Below are 15,467 nucleotides of genomic sequence, written 5' to 3'. Positions count from 1 at the left end.
AAGGGCAGGGCAGCTCTATGGTATTTCTGGGTGGTCTAGAATCTAGATCAAAGCTAAGAAACTATGTAATTTATTAAAAGCAATGGAGTGATCCAGAGGATCTATTACCATACTGAGTAACAGCATAATAGCCGGGCCAAGATGAAAAAAAGCACGTACATAAGCCTTAAGAGTTCACAGACCAGATAAGATAGTATCATGGACTTAAAGGAATGACATAAAGGAGCCAGAAGGTTAAGTCTAGGCAGCACTTAGCATTGTTTGTAAAAAGTAGCATGGTGTGGTATCCTCAAATTAACCATTTGTAAATGACAGATGCTGCCTTTGTTTGCCTTCAAGTCATTTATGACTCATGGGGAGCACAAGACAACTCTATGAAAGGCAAAGTTTGTTTAGGGAAAGCCTGCCTTTCCTTTCCTCTGAGGGAGAGAGTGTGATTTGTCTAAGGTCACTCAATGGGTGCCCATAGATTTGAACTCTGGTCTCCAGAATCACAATACAGTGTTCAAATTACTACATCATACTGGCTCTCCCATAAGTAATATGAGTGAAGAGAGATACTTTGAACAATTGATTGTGCATTTTTCTCTAATCAATGTTGATTTGCACAGGACATCACATTTAAATTACATCTTGTGAGTTATTCTATGAACTGTATTTTAAGCAAAATTAATAAAGACTTTTTTAAAAAAATTATAGAATTTCAAAATTATAAGCATTTTACTATCAGTACTACTATTGATAGAACGGAATTCATGTAAGGATGATTAAGAAAAGTATGCCCTTGCCTTTCTTACAATATAATTCAGAGTTAGCTCTATTCTGTTTGCATCACTATATAGTTCTAAGGTTGTTGATCTTTTACCTGACAGTCTTTCAAAGCATTCTGAACTGAAGCCTGGTCTCCAACTCTCCGTTGCTCCTTCAGCCTCTTCTGCTGAGCCTCAAACCATGTTTTCAAGCACTGAACACTATTTTCATATTCTGTCCAGGATTCCAGAAAACCTTCCAACAATTGAATCTACAAGAGGGATTGATATATGTTTCTTAAACTGCATAATACAATTTGCTTAACTGATGTGACTAATGGTGTTACTAGAATAATTTCTTAAATGGTAGCATTTCCAGGAATGCAAAAGATAAAAAGCTGCACAAGGTTACATATAGGAATGTCCCTCCCTATGAAAAACAAGGAACAAAAAAATCACAATTGGGATAATCCTAGTGTCTCTCCAGGGCTTTTGTTCCCTTCTTCTGCTGCAGTATGGACTTTTGCAGATAGAAGTTTTTATATTTGTTCTAATTAATCAGAGTTTAGTATGGTGTCTGAAACAGATATAAACAAAATATTGTTTTGAATGACACTTTGCAGAATCTCTCAAAATGACCTTCAAGTATTGTACATTTGATTGCAAAATTCTCTGTGCAAACACTGGAAATGTAACCAATATTAATTTGTTCTTGGTGTTTTCATTACAGTGACACATCACAATTAATAAAGTTAATTGCTAACTATTAATGGCAATACAGCTCTGGATATTAACCTTGCTAGACATGGACATTGGTTTAAACCCAGTTGGTAATTCCGGCTAATTTATCAATAAGCAACTGATTCAGGGTCAAGTCCTGGTGGGACTACATCTAAACCAATGTATGAATTTGATCAGAGTGTGAAAATATAGCATCTTCATGCTCTGATCATGCACAAATGCATGTTCCATTAATTGAAACAAACATGTAAGACTTTTAAATTACCTTTTCTGTTATCAGACCCTGCAGAACTTGCCAGTGCCTGTTCATCACCCCAAGCTGTTCAGCAAAATCAGTCTTGTCACTGCGTTTACTTTCCACATCCTGACTACTAATCTGTAGTACTGACTGATTCACAAAATCCACAGTTAACTGTTTACAATTTATGTCAATCTTAAATCCCTATTAAAAAGGAAAAAAAGAAGAAAGAATGAAGAAAGGGGTCAGTTTTTTATCATTGAAATTACTTTGGATAATTTGTTTTTGATTAAGAAATCTATACTACAATATCCATGTTCAGGCAAATAATATAATTTGGAAATACAGTTTCTTTTTGAAGAAGATAGGTAGAAAATCCTTCTAAGGTCTAAAAGTGAATCTAATTCTTAAATTCTGAGGTAGAGCCAGAGTTTCTCCTCTAGTAATGGAGTGGCCCCTCCCATTGGCAAAGAAGACTGGGATTCAGATGGTGTAGCCTTTTTTCTTGAGAGAAATAGATGGAATTGGCAAGGATAACTACACTACATTCTTATTTATAAGTATATAATTTTTATTCAAAAATGACCCCAAAACTTAGCTGGACTATCTATGGATCACTTTCCCATTTCAAACTGGAATCTGATGACATTGATACAAGCATTTGCTTCACTCCCATTCGAAGCACATGGAATTGAACAGTCATGTTATCTGGACTGGTAACGTGATTCAGTCCTTCCCATTTTAATCTGCTGGTGTATTGAAATATAGTTCAAAGACTCTAATGAAATATATGATATCTAATATGCTTTCAAATCAAACTAGTAGTTACCTTATATTTCTGAAGATAATCCTGAATAGCTTTGCGTCCTACTACATTTTTTATCTTCTCTTCATCCTCAGCAATGATGTTTTCCATTAGTGAAATCCAACTCATAACTTCTGTGATGGCATGTCGAGAAGGAAGCTTGTCCATTTGGAGCTGCAATTTTTAAAAAGATTACATCTAAATTTCAAGACTGGTGAAAGCTTCTTTTCCAATTAAATCATGCTGTAAAGCTTCTGTACTTCTTTTACTTTTACCATGACAAGAGGGAAATACTGAATAACAAAATGTATCCATTGGCAGGTTTATATTTGGAAGAGATTATCACCCCATGAATATTTTGCACCTTAGCCACATAATCACCAAGCACCTTGAATCCAGACCAAAAATGTACTGGCAGCCAGTCAAATTTTTTTAAACTGTTGCTATATGATATAGTATGCATCTTCTAAATTAGCTTCAAAAGGTAGTAATGTAGTATCAAGAATTTCTTATGCTAATCTAACTGAGTCCAGAAATGCTGTAGTTAAGAGACTATAGAAGCCAAACACTATACTCAGAACCCATGAGATACTCCAGTGACAAAAATGATAAAGTGAGAGAGAGTCGGAATTAATCCCAAACTATAAGTCTGTTTGATTCAGGGGAGGGCAAGGAGTAATAAAAACGAGTTATCCCTTTTTCAATGCCAGCAGATTATGATACAACAGTGTCAACGAAGAAACAAATATCTCAAGAAAGTGGTCATTATCCCCTGTGACATATTCACTATGGCTACTATAAATAAGGACCCTCAAGCCTGTAATGTTTCATGTCTCTCATGCCTTGCTATGATCTACAGGAAGTCTCTGAGTTACAAATATCCGACTTATAAATGATTTACAGTTACAAAGGGGGCTGAGATAATTGGTAGAGAAATCTATTCCTTGGAAGGGAAATTCATTCCTGAATGAGTTATCATGGGAAAAAGGTGTCTCCAGTGAAGCTTTACCACCAATCCTTGTTTCCACAACAAATAGGGTTTTTTTTTCCAAAATCCAATCACAGGGACAGAAAAGGAGGTGAAATCTTCTGAAAAGGAGTGCAGACAACAAAACAAAGACCACAGGTGTGTTCACCCTTCCCTATGCTATCCAAAGACAGATAGATATATGGCTGGAGTTACACATGTTCTGACTTACAAACAAACTCAACTTAAGAACAAATGTATAGAACCTATCTTGTTCATAACTTAGGGACTGCCTGCACTGGCAACCCAATGCAAAAACACAGGAAAGAAAAGGCCCAATACTATGTGATGTGTTAGTGCTGCATAATACGACATAGGGATTGGAGTTGACAGAGATATCAGGCTTTGTAAATGGTACCCGATGAAAAGAGCAGTGCTCATCTATATAGACTTACAGTTAGATCTATATATGTTTTGTCTTATCATTCAAAAAGGGGATTTAGACCACATGTTGTTGGGGTGGTTAATAAATGAAGGAGCTGGAACTCTAGTGGTTAGTGACTTGAGAAACTTCAAGTTGCTTCTGGTGAGAGAGAATTGGTCATCTGCAAAGACGTTGCCCAGGGGACGCCCAGATGTGTTACAATCCTGTGAAAGGCTTCTCTCATGTCCCCACATAGGAAGCTGGAGCTGATAGCTGGGAGCTCACCCTGTCTCCTGGATTCAAACTGCCAACCTTCAGGTCAGCAGTTCACCTGGCACAAGGGTTTAACCCATTTTGTTACCGCGGCTCCTGCCAAGGTACATAAGTGTGCTTCACTTACAGTTTAAGGTACCTGGTGATTGGAAAATTTACTGAATTCAAATATAGCTACCAACATTTGCCTACCTGATGCAGTTTTTCTTGTACTATAGGAACTCGTGTAAGTAACTCTGTCCACTGATTGTCAATCTGTGATAAACCAGCACGCAAAGATGCAATGTCTACTTTCTTTAGCCGAAGGAGTTGATTTCCAATACTTAAAACAGTAGACTTTTGTGATGATTTGCCTTCAATCTCTTTGGAAAATTCCTGGAAAGATAATAGTTTGTGATAAATCACTATAACAAAATTTAATTGCATTATTATTATTCTATATTTTGAATTTTTTAAACATTGCATTACTGAAGTAAGATATTTTATAAAGCATGGCAGCAAATCTTTTTATACTGAAAAATAACATAGTTCTGATAACAAATCTGTATTACTTGATAAAATGGAAATCAGTATGCTGTACAAAGTACAGGTTTTAACTGGGGCTTTTAGGGAAGAAAAAATGCTTGGATTTCCAGGATAGGAGGAGGAACTAACTCATTCCTCAGACACTTTTTTGTTGCCAAACAATTATTAAGGTATTGTTATCACAAGGCCTCCAATTATCAGTCAAAGATAGAAGGATGCCTTCGTTTTCTACTCAGACTTACCAAAAAGGCATTCAAGTGATCTCGGACCATTTCTAACTCTTGGGGAACTGTAACCGATTGCTGGGTCCAAAATTCCAGACGCTCCATTGCTGACTGAAGCCAATGAATCAGCTCAGTTGATTCACTCTGATATCTGTAAGAACAATATGGGCATATATCAGAAGGCTTTTGCCCCAGTCTCAAATATCCAACAATACTGATCTATCATGACATTTTTTTCCTAATAGAGTACAATCCCAGTATACATGAAGGAGATGCTCCATTGTGCCTGTAGATAGCTGAAACTATGGATAATAGTGAACCCTATATTCTGACCATTCTTGGGTTGGTAGCAACCATAAAATTGCACTGGAGGCCCAAGAGAGGCCTGCAAACACTTCTGGGATAGAATGCTGCTCAGAACGTGAGTGAAAGTCTAGATGTTGAATCTGTGGAAATAGGGGCATATTCTATTACTAAAGCTTATGTAAAACAATTGGTGGAGTGCATTTGTATATAGTTATGCAATGAGTTCCACGGGACTACTAAAATACACTCATTTACAGTATTTTTTACTGCAACTTTCCTTGTCATTTTGGTTCCTAATGAGTTGTAACAAAGTACATATAAACATCAAAAACAAATTAGAATTCCTTTGAATATAGTGTTTACAGATTCAAACTACATCTGTGTAAGAGAAGTGGGTGCACAAAACTAATTGAACTTTCTTCTTCTCTCCTGTCACAAGCATCCCTCTGTGATGCCCCAAGCCTGCTGAAACACCCAATGTTTTGGGGTTTATCCCAATGGAATCCAACCTATAGACTATTATGCAATATTTCAAAATACTGTCATAATGCAATGAAAACATAATTCACTATATACGTTATTTACCCCTGTATTTTTAAGCACACTTGCTTAGATAGATACTAAGGTTAAGAAACATGCATTAATACATTTCCAACAAACACCTGCAATAAACAATTCAAGTAGATTGAAATAGAAGCAAAACTGCCTGCTGTGAAGAGGAAAACATGTCTAACCACTTTAGGATGCTTCAACCCATTTGAAACAGACAGCATTAATTTCATATGAATGGTATCAAAGATTAAAATTAAAAAGATAAGAGTTCCAAAACATGATGAATGAAATACAGTCAGCCCACCTAGTTCAATTTCAATTAGTATTACCTTGTCCAGTGTTTAAGTATGGTTTCCAGCCTATTCAGCTCCTTGGTGACCTTGCTGGTATTGCTTAACCAATGTTCCCCTAGCTGGTTTAGCTGAGCTTCCAGTTCCGAACAGGTAATAGAGAACAGTAATCTTTTACCATCGTCCAGTACTTGGTAAAGTTTGGGCTGGTGTTCAGTAAGGCTAGATTTCAGATGCTGCAATGGGGGGGACGGGGGGACACAGTGTAATTCTTTTACCACATCGATATCATTGCATCATTATAATCATCACCACCATCTCTTGATATGTTTCCTCGCCCAGTGGCAGCTATAGTAATTCTCAATATTCTCTGTACCAATGGCTGTCAAGAAATATCTACCAATCTTCCCAGGCTTTTGGGAAGGGAAATAATTTTCTCCTGAGGTAACAGGAAGCTGCATAGTTTGCACTGCAAAGTGAAAAACTTTTCCAGCTGACATGTACTATTGTTATTCTGTAATTTTCCCTTCATTTTCCCTCCACAGTTCCAAACTGCACAGAAATCGCATCTCTGAGATGATGCCACAGCTGTCAACAAGCTGGGGACTGAAGCGGGAGAGGGAAGTTGCCAGAATATTGACAACTCCCATTTGGGAGCCATAGCATCAAGTCAATATTTCTGTGAAAGATTGAGCAGGGTGTCAAAAGAAGTGTGTCGAGAAACGTTGTGTGCGTTTGACAGCTGATGATCTAATTTCTTATTTTCCAACAACTTATCCCCAAGCCCCAACCATCACTTGGGATTGTGAAAAGGCATTCTGTCTTCCCCACATTTTTGTAAAGCCTCTAGTCAGAGTTTCAGTGAAAGAGAGGGTGCAAGGAGTTCCAGCTGTTTGATAGATGTCTATCTAGTTTCTTTATTCCTCACAATTTTCCTCCTTGCAAACCCTAAGCACCTGAAGGAAACTGAGATGACTTTTAACAGCCTTTATATAGGATTTCTGTCAGGATTTTATTTTTATTCCCACACCAATCTCCAAAGGGACTCCAATTTTGACTCCATTCTGGAAAATCATGAATTCCCACCCATTCTCTGTCCAGCATTCAAGGCAGCTTAAAGCAGCCAAAAGCCAGGCATTAAAAGAAAAAACAAACACAGCATATTCTGAAAAACAATTTATCTCTGACTAATCTATTCTCAAAAGTGTGCTGAAATAATAACAAGAAAAGGGGCTTCATCTACTTATTGAAGTATATAGCAACAAAATGCACTATTGAGTATTTTAAAAATACTTTTTTCTAGTTCCTCCTAATTCTACTGAAAGCAATAGTTCCATACATGCACGTGCACAACTTGATTTAGGCCTTTGATTTTATTGGAGGAGGTGGGTGCAAGTTGCAAAGCATCTATCATGTATGAAACTGCCTGCTGTGCAGATAGTCATAATCTTTGAGAAACTGATAATGGTTTATATAGTATGACAATAAAATAGTAAGAGAAATGTGAAAATCACCAGCATTACCTGATATAGTGCAATCCGATCGGCAAGCCTCTCCTCAGACTCCTCTACCAAGCCAACACTAGGCATGCTAGTTTCGGTACTCTCCAGTTGCTTTGTAAGTTCCTGGTAATCCTCTTCCAGATGTGTCCAAGTCTATAAAGCATATTTATGCATATAAGTAATGGGTAGTTTTTGCAGTTCTTTTAAAAAAAGACTACTTTGATCTGAATTAGTTAAAATGTATCATGTACACAAGAGGCATATGATACAATAGGAATTCATGTTTATTGGAGCGTATAACACTTGCTTTGATAAAATAAATAGTACAGAATTTGTGAGAAGGGGGCTATGAACAATATAGTTTAAGAAACAGAAAAGAAATCAACTGAGTCTCACTGTACTGATTCTGGACAGGGTCAATATTTAAAGATTTAGCTCCTTCTGCTTCCTATGGTCTGTCTGCTGAAAACTAGCCTGTGCTCTAGGGGAATTTCTGTTTATAATAAACACTAAGATTTGTCTACAGATACACTTGTGTAACTTTTAGTACCTTAGGACTATTAAGACCTTAAGAAGTAACACAAGTATTTGTTTAAAAACCACTGTATTATTCAACATTTTGCAAATGATATATTTGTAATATGTATAATGAATTTCATCCTTGGCAGATAGGTCCTAAAATGTTTCTCAGTAACAAGACCAACAGTCTTGTTGACCAATGTTTCTCAGTCAACAAATGACCAATGGCATACAAAAGATAATTTTGTGCTGAACAGGCCTTGCCATATAGTTTATGTTTATCCTGCAATTTAAGAATATAGAAATGGCTAGGAACAGATAAGGGAATAAATCTTCCCTTTGGTAACTTGGATACACTTTTCTCACTTCTATTAGGATAAGAAAAGGGTCACACCCATGTAGCCCAGCTTCCTCTGTTTGGATCTTGTAACCGTTTTTAGCATTATTTTTACTGAGGTCTGAAATTACAGTCTGGTCTGGTTCAGAAGAACAGGTTATTAAAATGGGAGTTTGTTCCGTTTCTTTTACAAAAAATATATCTGACAAATTGCCAGAAAGCCCTTAACATAATCAATTCAAAACAAACATTTTAGAAGGACTGAGAAAATGTTATTAAGTACACCACCGGGTATGATGTTACAACTTGACATGTTATTTATTTGTTAAATAAAGGTCATGCTGTTATACCATTGTTATTTCCCCCCAAAATAATAAGGGTGTAGTGCATGAGATGCAGACTCAAAATTAATAAGAACATTAACCATGGCCTTGTCTTATTCGACTGCTGAGTATGCTTGCCCTGTTTGGCATAAGTTTGTCCATGCGAAGGAGGGGAATATAGCACTGAACGAAACATGTAGAATAATCACAGGATGTCTCAAACCTATACCTGTTGATAGACTCCATAAGCTAGCTGGCATTGACATTCCCCCTTCCCGATGTGCAATGGGAAGTTGCTGCTAACTGTGGGAGAAGTAAGGTCGAACACTATGAAAGCCATCCACTCTATGGCTATCAGCCCCCTCCCAGCAGACTCAAATCACAGAAATCTTTATGAGAACTACCACTCCTCTTGATGTTTCACCAGCAACAGCAAGAGTATCCCTCTTGGCAGCTAAACCAGGCAATTACAAGTGGATGCCCCCCCCCCCCCCCCCCACGAGGGTCACTGCTGCCTATTTTTGGTCATAAATTATTTAGCTGCTTATGCTTCCTCTATTTTATCAGTTTTATACTTATTTATGCTATGTTTTTGATATAAAATAAATAAACTCTCCAAAATAACTGCATGTTGTATGTAATGTTGGTTACTTTTATGTGCTTATGCTGGGCTCTGAAGCTGCAGTTAAGTTTTTTGCCAGTAAAAACCTGAGTGAAATGTATTGGCTATTAAGGAAAGAGAAAAGAAAAGAATCATCATTACCTCTAAAATGTATTCCAGCTCCACTCCCCGCTTATGAGCCTGTTTTAGGACAGCCGAGGCCTGTGCCATTGACTCTACGTGGAATTGAGTTTCCTTTACGAGTGCAAAGCTGCTTCTCTTCCTGAAAAGTGTTTCTGTTAGAATCATGTGTGACTCCAGCCCTTGAAAATACTCCTGTGAGATTTTAAGAAACAATAAGTATGTATTATCAATTAACATAAAACTGATTTATTTTAGAAAAATCAAAATTTCATTAGATGGTGATGTGATCCAAAATGTATATTGACCTAGGAGTCAGCTACACTGATATCTTGAGTCAGTTCAGTCTGGCAGAAATAGGTTTTTCTGTGCAGTTGGAACAGGTTCAAGATCACCATGGAAGGAGGCTTCAAACCGGTTTGAGAATACACCCTATCAATGGCTTGACACCCACTGGAGAATGTGGATTCCCCCTTTTTCTGGGCAACATGTCTACCAGAAGTTTGGAGGCATATGAGGAGAAAAGAAGAAGGTAAAGTGACCATTAGCAGAGGAGGTACTCAGCTATCTGTCCCAAGGGATCAATTGATCATCTTTTGCCCAGTTGTGCTTTTGGGGCATTTTTGGTAGCCTACCCACTTTCTGAATCTTGCAGTTTGCATTAGTGCAGTAGGTGTCTAATGCACTTCACATTTCACCATGCAACATGATTTACATTACATCTCTGTTTTGGACTTTCCCATGACTTTGTTTGATCAATCTCCTTAATGGATGCTTCTGCTTGCTTTGGTGATGTGTATTATCTAGCTGCTGCAGTTTGAAGTTTATCTTCAATCTGAACTATATGGTCAATGTAGATGAGTACTAGACTATTAAACAGATCTTATGAGAATACAGCAAATAATTTTCCATAATTGGAAAGATATTGAGAAAAAAATACAAACACAACAAGACATGGAAGAAAGTTTGCAATAAATTGCACATAGGTATTGGGGTGAATTGTATGCACTGCTGTCTACCTTATGCTTGTCAAGAAGCACTTGTATTTCCTCTTTGGATGAAACAATCATTTTCTGATCCACTGTCATCTTTTCTTTGCCCGTTTCAATCAGCTCAGTCAGGTCCTGCAATGCTTGTTCATACTGCTCCTTAAGTGCTAGATTTTGATTCAGTCCACTGCGCCGTGATCCTATGATCATTATCAGTTCATCATAGATATCCTGGCATAAGGAAAGAGGAAACAGTGATTACTTTCCCTTCGGACACAAAGAAAACCCACATAGAGATAAAATATGATTGATCTAGTTGTTATTTTACTACCACTGATTTATTAATAAGTGACTGAATCGAAGAGAAATAGTTAGAACATGATTTCTTTCTTTATTTTTGAAACCATTTTTCATTCTACACTTCCAGAAAAAAATTTTTAAAAAGAAAAACCCCCAAAATGAAGCAAATATACACCAATGGAGGAAGCAATTCAAATCATTAGTGCCCAAATGATCCATTATTTTAAAAAGAAAAACCAAGATAGATCATAAAATAACATAATGGAATACAAATATTTTGATTTGTGGTGTAATTTCAAGCTGAAACGGACATATGGTGACCCTATCATAGGATATTTTTGAGGAGGAATAATCAGTTCATAGAATCATAGAATCAAAGAGTTGGAAGAGACCTCATGGGCCATCCAGTCCAACCCCCTGCCAAGAAGCAGGAATATTGCATTCAAATCACCCCTGACAGATGGCCATCCAGCCTCTGTTTAAAGGCTTCCAAAGAAGGAGCCTCCACCACACTCCGGGGCAGAGAGTTCCACTGCTGAACGGCTCTCACAGTCAGGAAGTTCTTCCTCATGTTCAGATGGAATCTCCTCTCTTGTAGTTTGAAGCCATTGTTCCGCGTCCTAGTCTCCAGGGAAGCAGAAAACAAGCTTGCTCCCTCCTCCCTGTGGCTTCCTCTCACATATTTATACATGGCTATCATATCCCCTCTCAGCCTTCTCTTCTTCAGGCTAAACATGCCCAGCTCCTTAAGCCGCTCCTCATAGGGCTTGTTCTCCAGACCTTTTATGATTTTAGTCGCTCTCCTCTGGACACATTCCAGCTTCAGAGAAGACCTGCCATTATCTTTCTCTGAATACAGTCTATGGCACCTAATATTTCCTGGCAATCTTACTTCCAAGTACTAATCAGAACCAATGCAGGTTAGTTTCTGAAATCAGATGGGATCTGATAGTAACACAAATATGAAACACAAATAATAATAATAAAAAATCCAAAGACTCCTAAACATGAGGAATCTTACATTAAGAAAAAGAAGACCAAATGATACAAAACATCAAACTCCACAAAGTCTGAACAGATAAATTCAGAAGAGAGGACAGGTTGGTTTGTGGTTATTAGACCACTCAAAGACTCCCATCATTTTTTTTTCTTTACAAAAAGAAAACAAATATCGATGTGTTTCCTGTGGAAATGGTAATTATTTATATTTTACAGGGAGAGACAGGTGATGATGTTTGTGAAATTACTGTAGGGGGGAATGTTGAATAATCATTCCCCCTTGTATTTCCCGGCTCAGAATGTGTTTTTATTAGACAAGAGATTTTGCTGTAAATGAATTCCAGTTTTAAGCTGCCTGAAGGTATCACTGACCCTTGGGTCAAATACATTTTAAAAATAAATTGAAGGAGACTCTTTTGTGTGTTAAATCTCCAGTCCCAGAGGTTAGAAGTAAAGCATATATTTGTGTGCAGAAAAACTATTGGATTCCTATAACTTTTAGCCAAAGCAATACAAGAGAAAAGTGTGGGGAAAACCTCAGTCTTCAAGTCTGAAGATTCACTGGCAACACCGGTTGAAAATATACAACTATAAACAGATGATTATTCTAACTCTGAATCAAGTATTTCCTTATATCCTCTTGCATCTAAGACTCAGTGATTGCATAATATCTGGACACTATAGTAACAAAAATAATGCTTGCTTGCTTGCTTGTTTAAAAATCCTCAGGATATGTTACAATGTTATTTGAGGACAACTACAAGAGCTACAAGAGCAACAATGATATAAAGTTTAAACCACAAAATATGCAGTTACTGAAGATTATATGATTTGAAATTAATTTATGTGAAATCGTATTTTATCTATAAATATAAATTTAGTCACAATACATTGAAGAGAATGAAAATAGAAATGTAATTATTCGCTCAGTACTTTATTGAAAACTATGCAGTTTTTGAAGCCTGCCTGCATGTTAAGGGTTATTCCGCACAAAATGTGCATGTGGTAGAGCTACTCAGAAAATGGCATTTTCAGTACAGGAAACAAGACTTTGACTTTAAAAAAGGTTTTATTCTGTGTCAATTTTACATGTGGTGCAATTTGTAAATTACACCACATGTAAATTTGACACAGTTTTCTATGCGCAAGGAATATTTATGTACAGAATAGTATTTCTATTCTTAAATATTATTTCTGTGTAGAACATGACTATTTTGTAATAATATTTGTTTATTTATGTATTTATTTATGGTATTTATATACCACTTTTTTCACCTCTGCGGGAACTAAAAAATAATGGCAAAATTCAATGCCTTACATATATAAACCAAAACTCAATCAACAACATATAACTAGCATAAAATCACTAGGACAATTCACAGTAAGATAAGATAAAAGGACATTTAAAACATGAAATATAAGAATTAAAACACCCAAGAAAATCATTAAAATCACATTATCCAACTTGTAGACTGGGCCATTCCAAGTGTCGATTGCAAATATTCCATCTTTGCTTCTTGTACTGCATTACTAGTCAAAAGCTTGGTTCCATAACCATGTCTTTGTTCTTTTTCTAGGGAGGGAGGGCACAGATCTAATATCACTGTGGAGAGAGTTCCAGAGCTGAGGAGCCACCACTGAGAAGGCCCTGTTTCCCATCCCCACCAACTGCACTTGCAAAGCAGGTGGGACCGAGAGCAGGGCCTCCCCAGAAGATCTTAGCCTCCTTGATACTTTTGCATGTGAGAATTATTTTTGTGCTTAAAATGTTCTCACTTCACAGAAAATATTGTTTCCTGCACAAAACAACTACATGCAACTTTTGCACATTATAACTCCTGTACTATGAAGATTTTCAATATCAGACCAAGGTTATCCTCATTAGAATTTATCATGTCTCAAAAACATGTCTTTAAACATTTAACACATTTAGTGGTTTGTTTTTAAAACAGTTTACTTGCCTGAAGTTTAGATAACTCTTGCATGGATGGCTGGTCAATCTGCAACTTATCTCCACGTTTCTTTAATTCACTGATTCCTACATCTAGTTCTTTCAGTCCATTTTCTGCTTGTTGAATTGCCTATATATATATAAAAAATTAATCCCACTATCAAAACCAAGCAAGTCTCAGTATTATTACTGTGTATTGTTATATTTATTTCTCTCTTGCTTTATCTTTCTAAAAAGAGACCCAAAGTGGCTAACACTAAAATAATAGAATATACAATCTAAAACCTAAAAACACACAAACATTAAAAGAGGATTCAACATTGGAAGTATGAAAAATGAGCAGTTTAAACCATTAAAAACTGTGGCGTAAGTCAAAAATGTCAGTGTAGTGCAGGTGTGTAGTCTCTGTAATGCTGCTCAGTACAGTCTTTGACATGTTCATTAGGTGAGACTAAGGCAGGAGAATGCTTTCCAAACTATGTTCCAAGGAATAAATTGTTAATTCTTCAGAAGATCACATGCTCCAGGATGTCATACAAACTACACTTAAATACAATTAGCTCCTTGTTTCCAATGTCTACAACCTGTCGTCATGCATATACAGTTAACCCAGTGGCATGTACAAAACATGTCCTGCATTTTAACTGTCATACATGATGCCTCATTAAAAATATAAACTCTTTTTGTTTATTTTATACACAAATGCTCTTGTTATGTTTCAAAATCAAGAACTTAACCCATGTTATTTATATTTTCTGGCTATTGTCTTGTGGGCAGATATATAATATTACTAGATTATAGCAACTGGGAAACTGATTCTGCTCCAAATTCTGCTCAAAACATGCCATAAGAAGAGGTACCATGAACAATTCTATTATTGATATATTCTTTCAAACACTGGATAATCATTTTTGAGAAGACATACATTTTTATTCCAACATAAGCAAGAAAATCTATCAAGGACAGAAGTTCTTTATCTGCAGCAACAAAAGAGCCAGTCAATGTCCACATTTTAGAAACTATTTTTGTATCTAATTTTGTGTTACACATTACATAATTTCTCCTTTCCACACTTAGTTGCAAAATTGTAACATTACCTGCATCTGTTCTGTTTCAGGACATTCCACAGCTTCAGCCAGCTTCTGCAGGGCCATGTACTTGTTCTCAGCTAATGTTGCAAACATCATTTTCAGATCATTCTGTCAGCAATTAAAGCGGGGAAAGATTGTAAAAATGGTAGAATATTTGTCAGCTACAGATCTAAATGCAAAGTCAAACTGGCAAAGTCTCTTCTCCACAAAAATCCAGAATTCAGTTCTGCCCCCAAAACAGCTCCATATAGTTTCCCAGGTTTTTGTAGTGTTTCAGTGAAGAAATGCTTCTCCTCAGCAGATCTCCCAAATTGGATATAGGCCATGATCTGGTACAAACAGAACTAACTTTAGATTTGTAGGCTGACATCCTGTTAATGGCTTATATGCTAGTGTAGGTTTCCCATTTGCCTGCCTATGTTCTTTCTGATATACTGCTGAAATTGGTATTCCCACCTTTTCTCCTCAGCACTCACAGTTTCCTTATCCTACTTTAAAGGATTTGCAGATGAAGACCCCAACAGAACTCTGTGCTGATATCATTATTTCATGTTTCTGTTTCAGAAGTTGATACCTTGGGCTTGCTAATGTCTCCAGTAATATCAGTCTTCTCAATAAAC

The 15,467-nt window shown here is 36.7% G+C and overlaps 1 protein-coding gene across 2 annotated transcripts in view; it reads right to left on the bottom strand.

Annotated features, from left to right (window-relative positions):
* Positions 1-15,467, bottom strand: part of SYNE1 (spectrin repeat containing nuclear envelope protein 1) — a 354,454-nt gene that overhangs the window by 85,375 nt on the left and 253,612 nt on the right. For both annotated transcript variants that reach the window (XM_067465989.1, XM_067465987.1), the window contains 11 exons: positions 14,854-14,955; positions 13,767-13,886; positions 10,537-10,737; positions 9,539-9,712; positions 7,618-7,749; positions 6,134-6,330; positions 4,965-5,097; positions 4,390-4,572; positions 2,558-2,707; positions 1,756-1,932; positions 866-1,021 (listed from right to left, as the gene is read on the bottom strand). In XM_067465989.1, coding sequence (XP_067322090.1) covers positions 866-1,021; positions 1,756-1,932; positions 2,558-2,707; positions 4,390-4,572; positions 4,965-5,097; positions 6,134-6,330; positions 7,618-7,749; positions 9,539-9,712; positions 10,537-10,737; positions 13,767-13,886; positions 14,854-14,955 — 1,725 coding nt within the window. The remainder of the gene's footprint in view (positions 1-865; positions 1,022-1,755; positions 1,933-2,557; positions 2,708-4,389; positions 4,573-4,964; positions 5,098-6,133; positions 6,331-7,617; positions 7,750-9,538; positions 9,713-10,536; positions 10,738-13,766; positions 13,887-14,853; positions 14,956-15,467) is intronic.

Source organism: Anolis sagrei, chromosome 1 (genome assembly GCF_037176765.1).
Source record: "Anolis sagrei isolate rAnoSag1 chromosome 1, rAnoSag1.mat, whole genome shotgun sequence".
Classification (NCBI taxonomy): Eukaryota; Metazoa; Chordata; class Lepidosauria; order Squamata; family Dactyloidae; genus Anolis; species Anolis sagrei.
The sequence above is the reverse complement of the archived record's forward strand: the minus strand, read 5'-3'. Positions and strand labels throughout refer to the sequence as shown.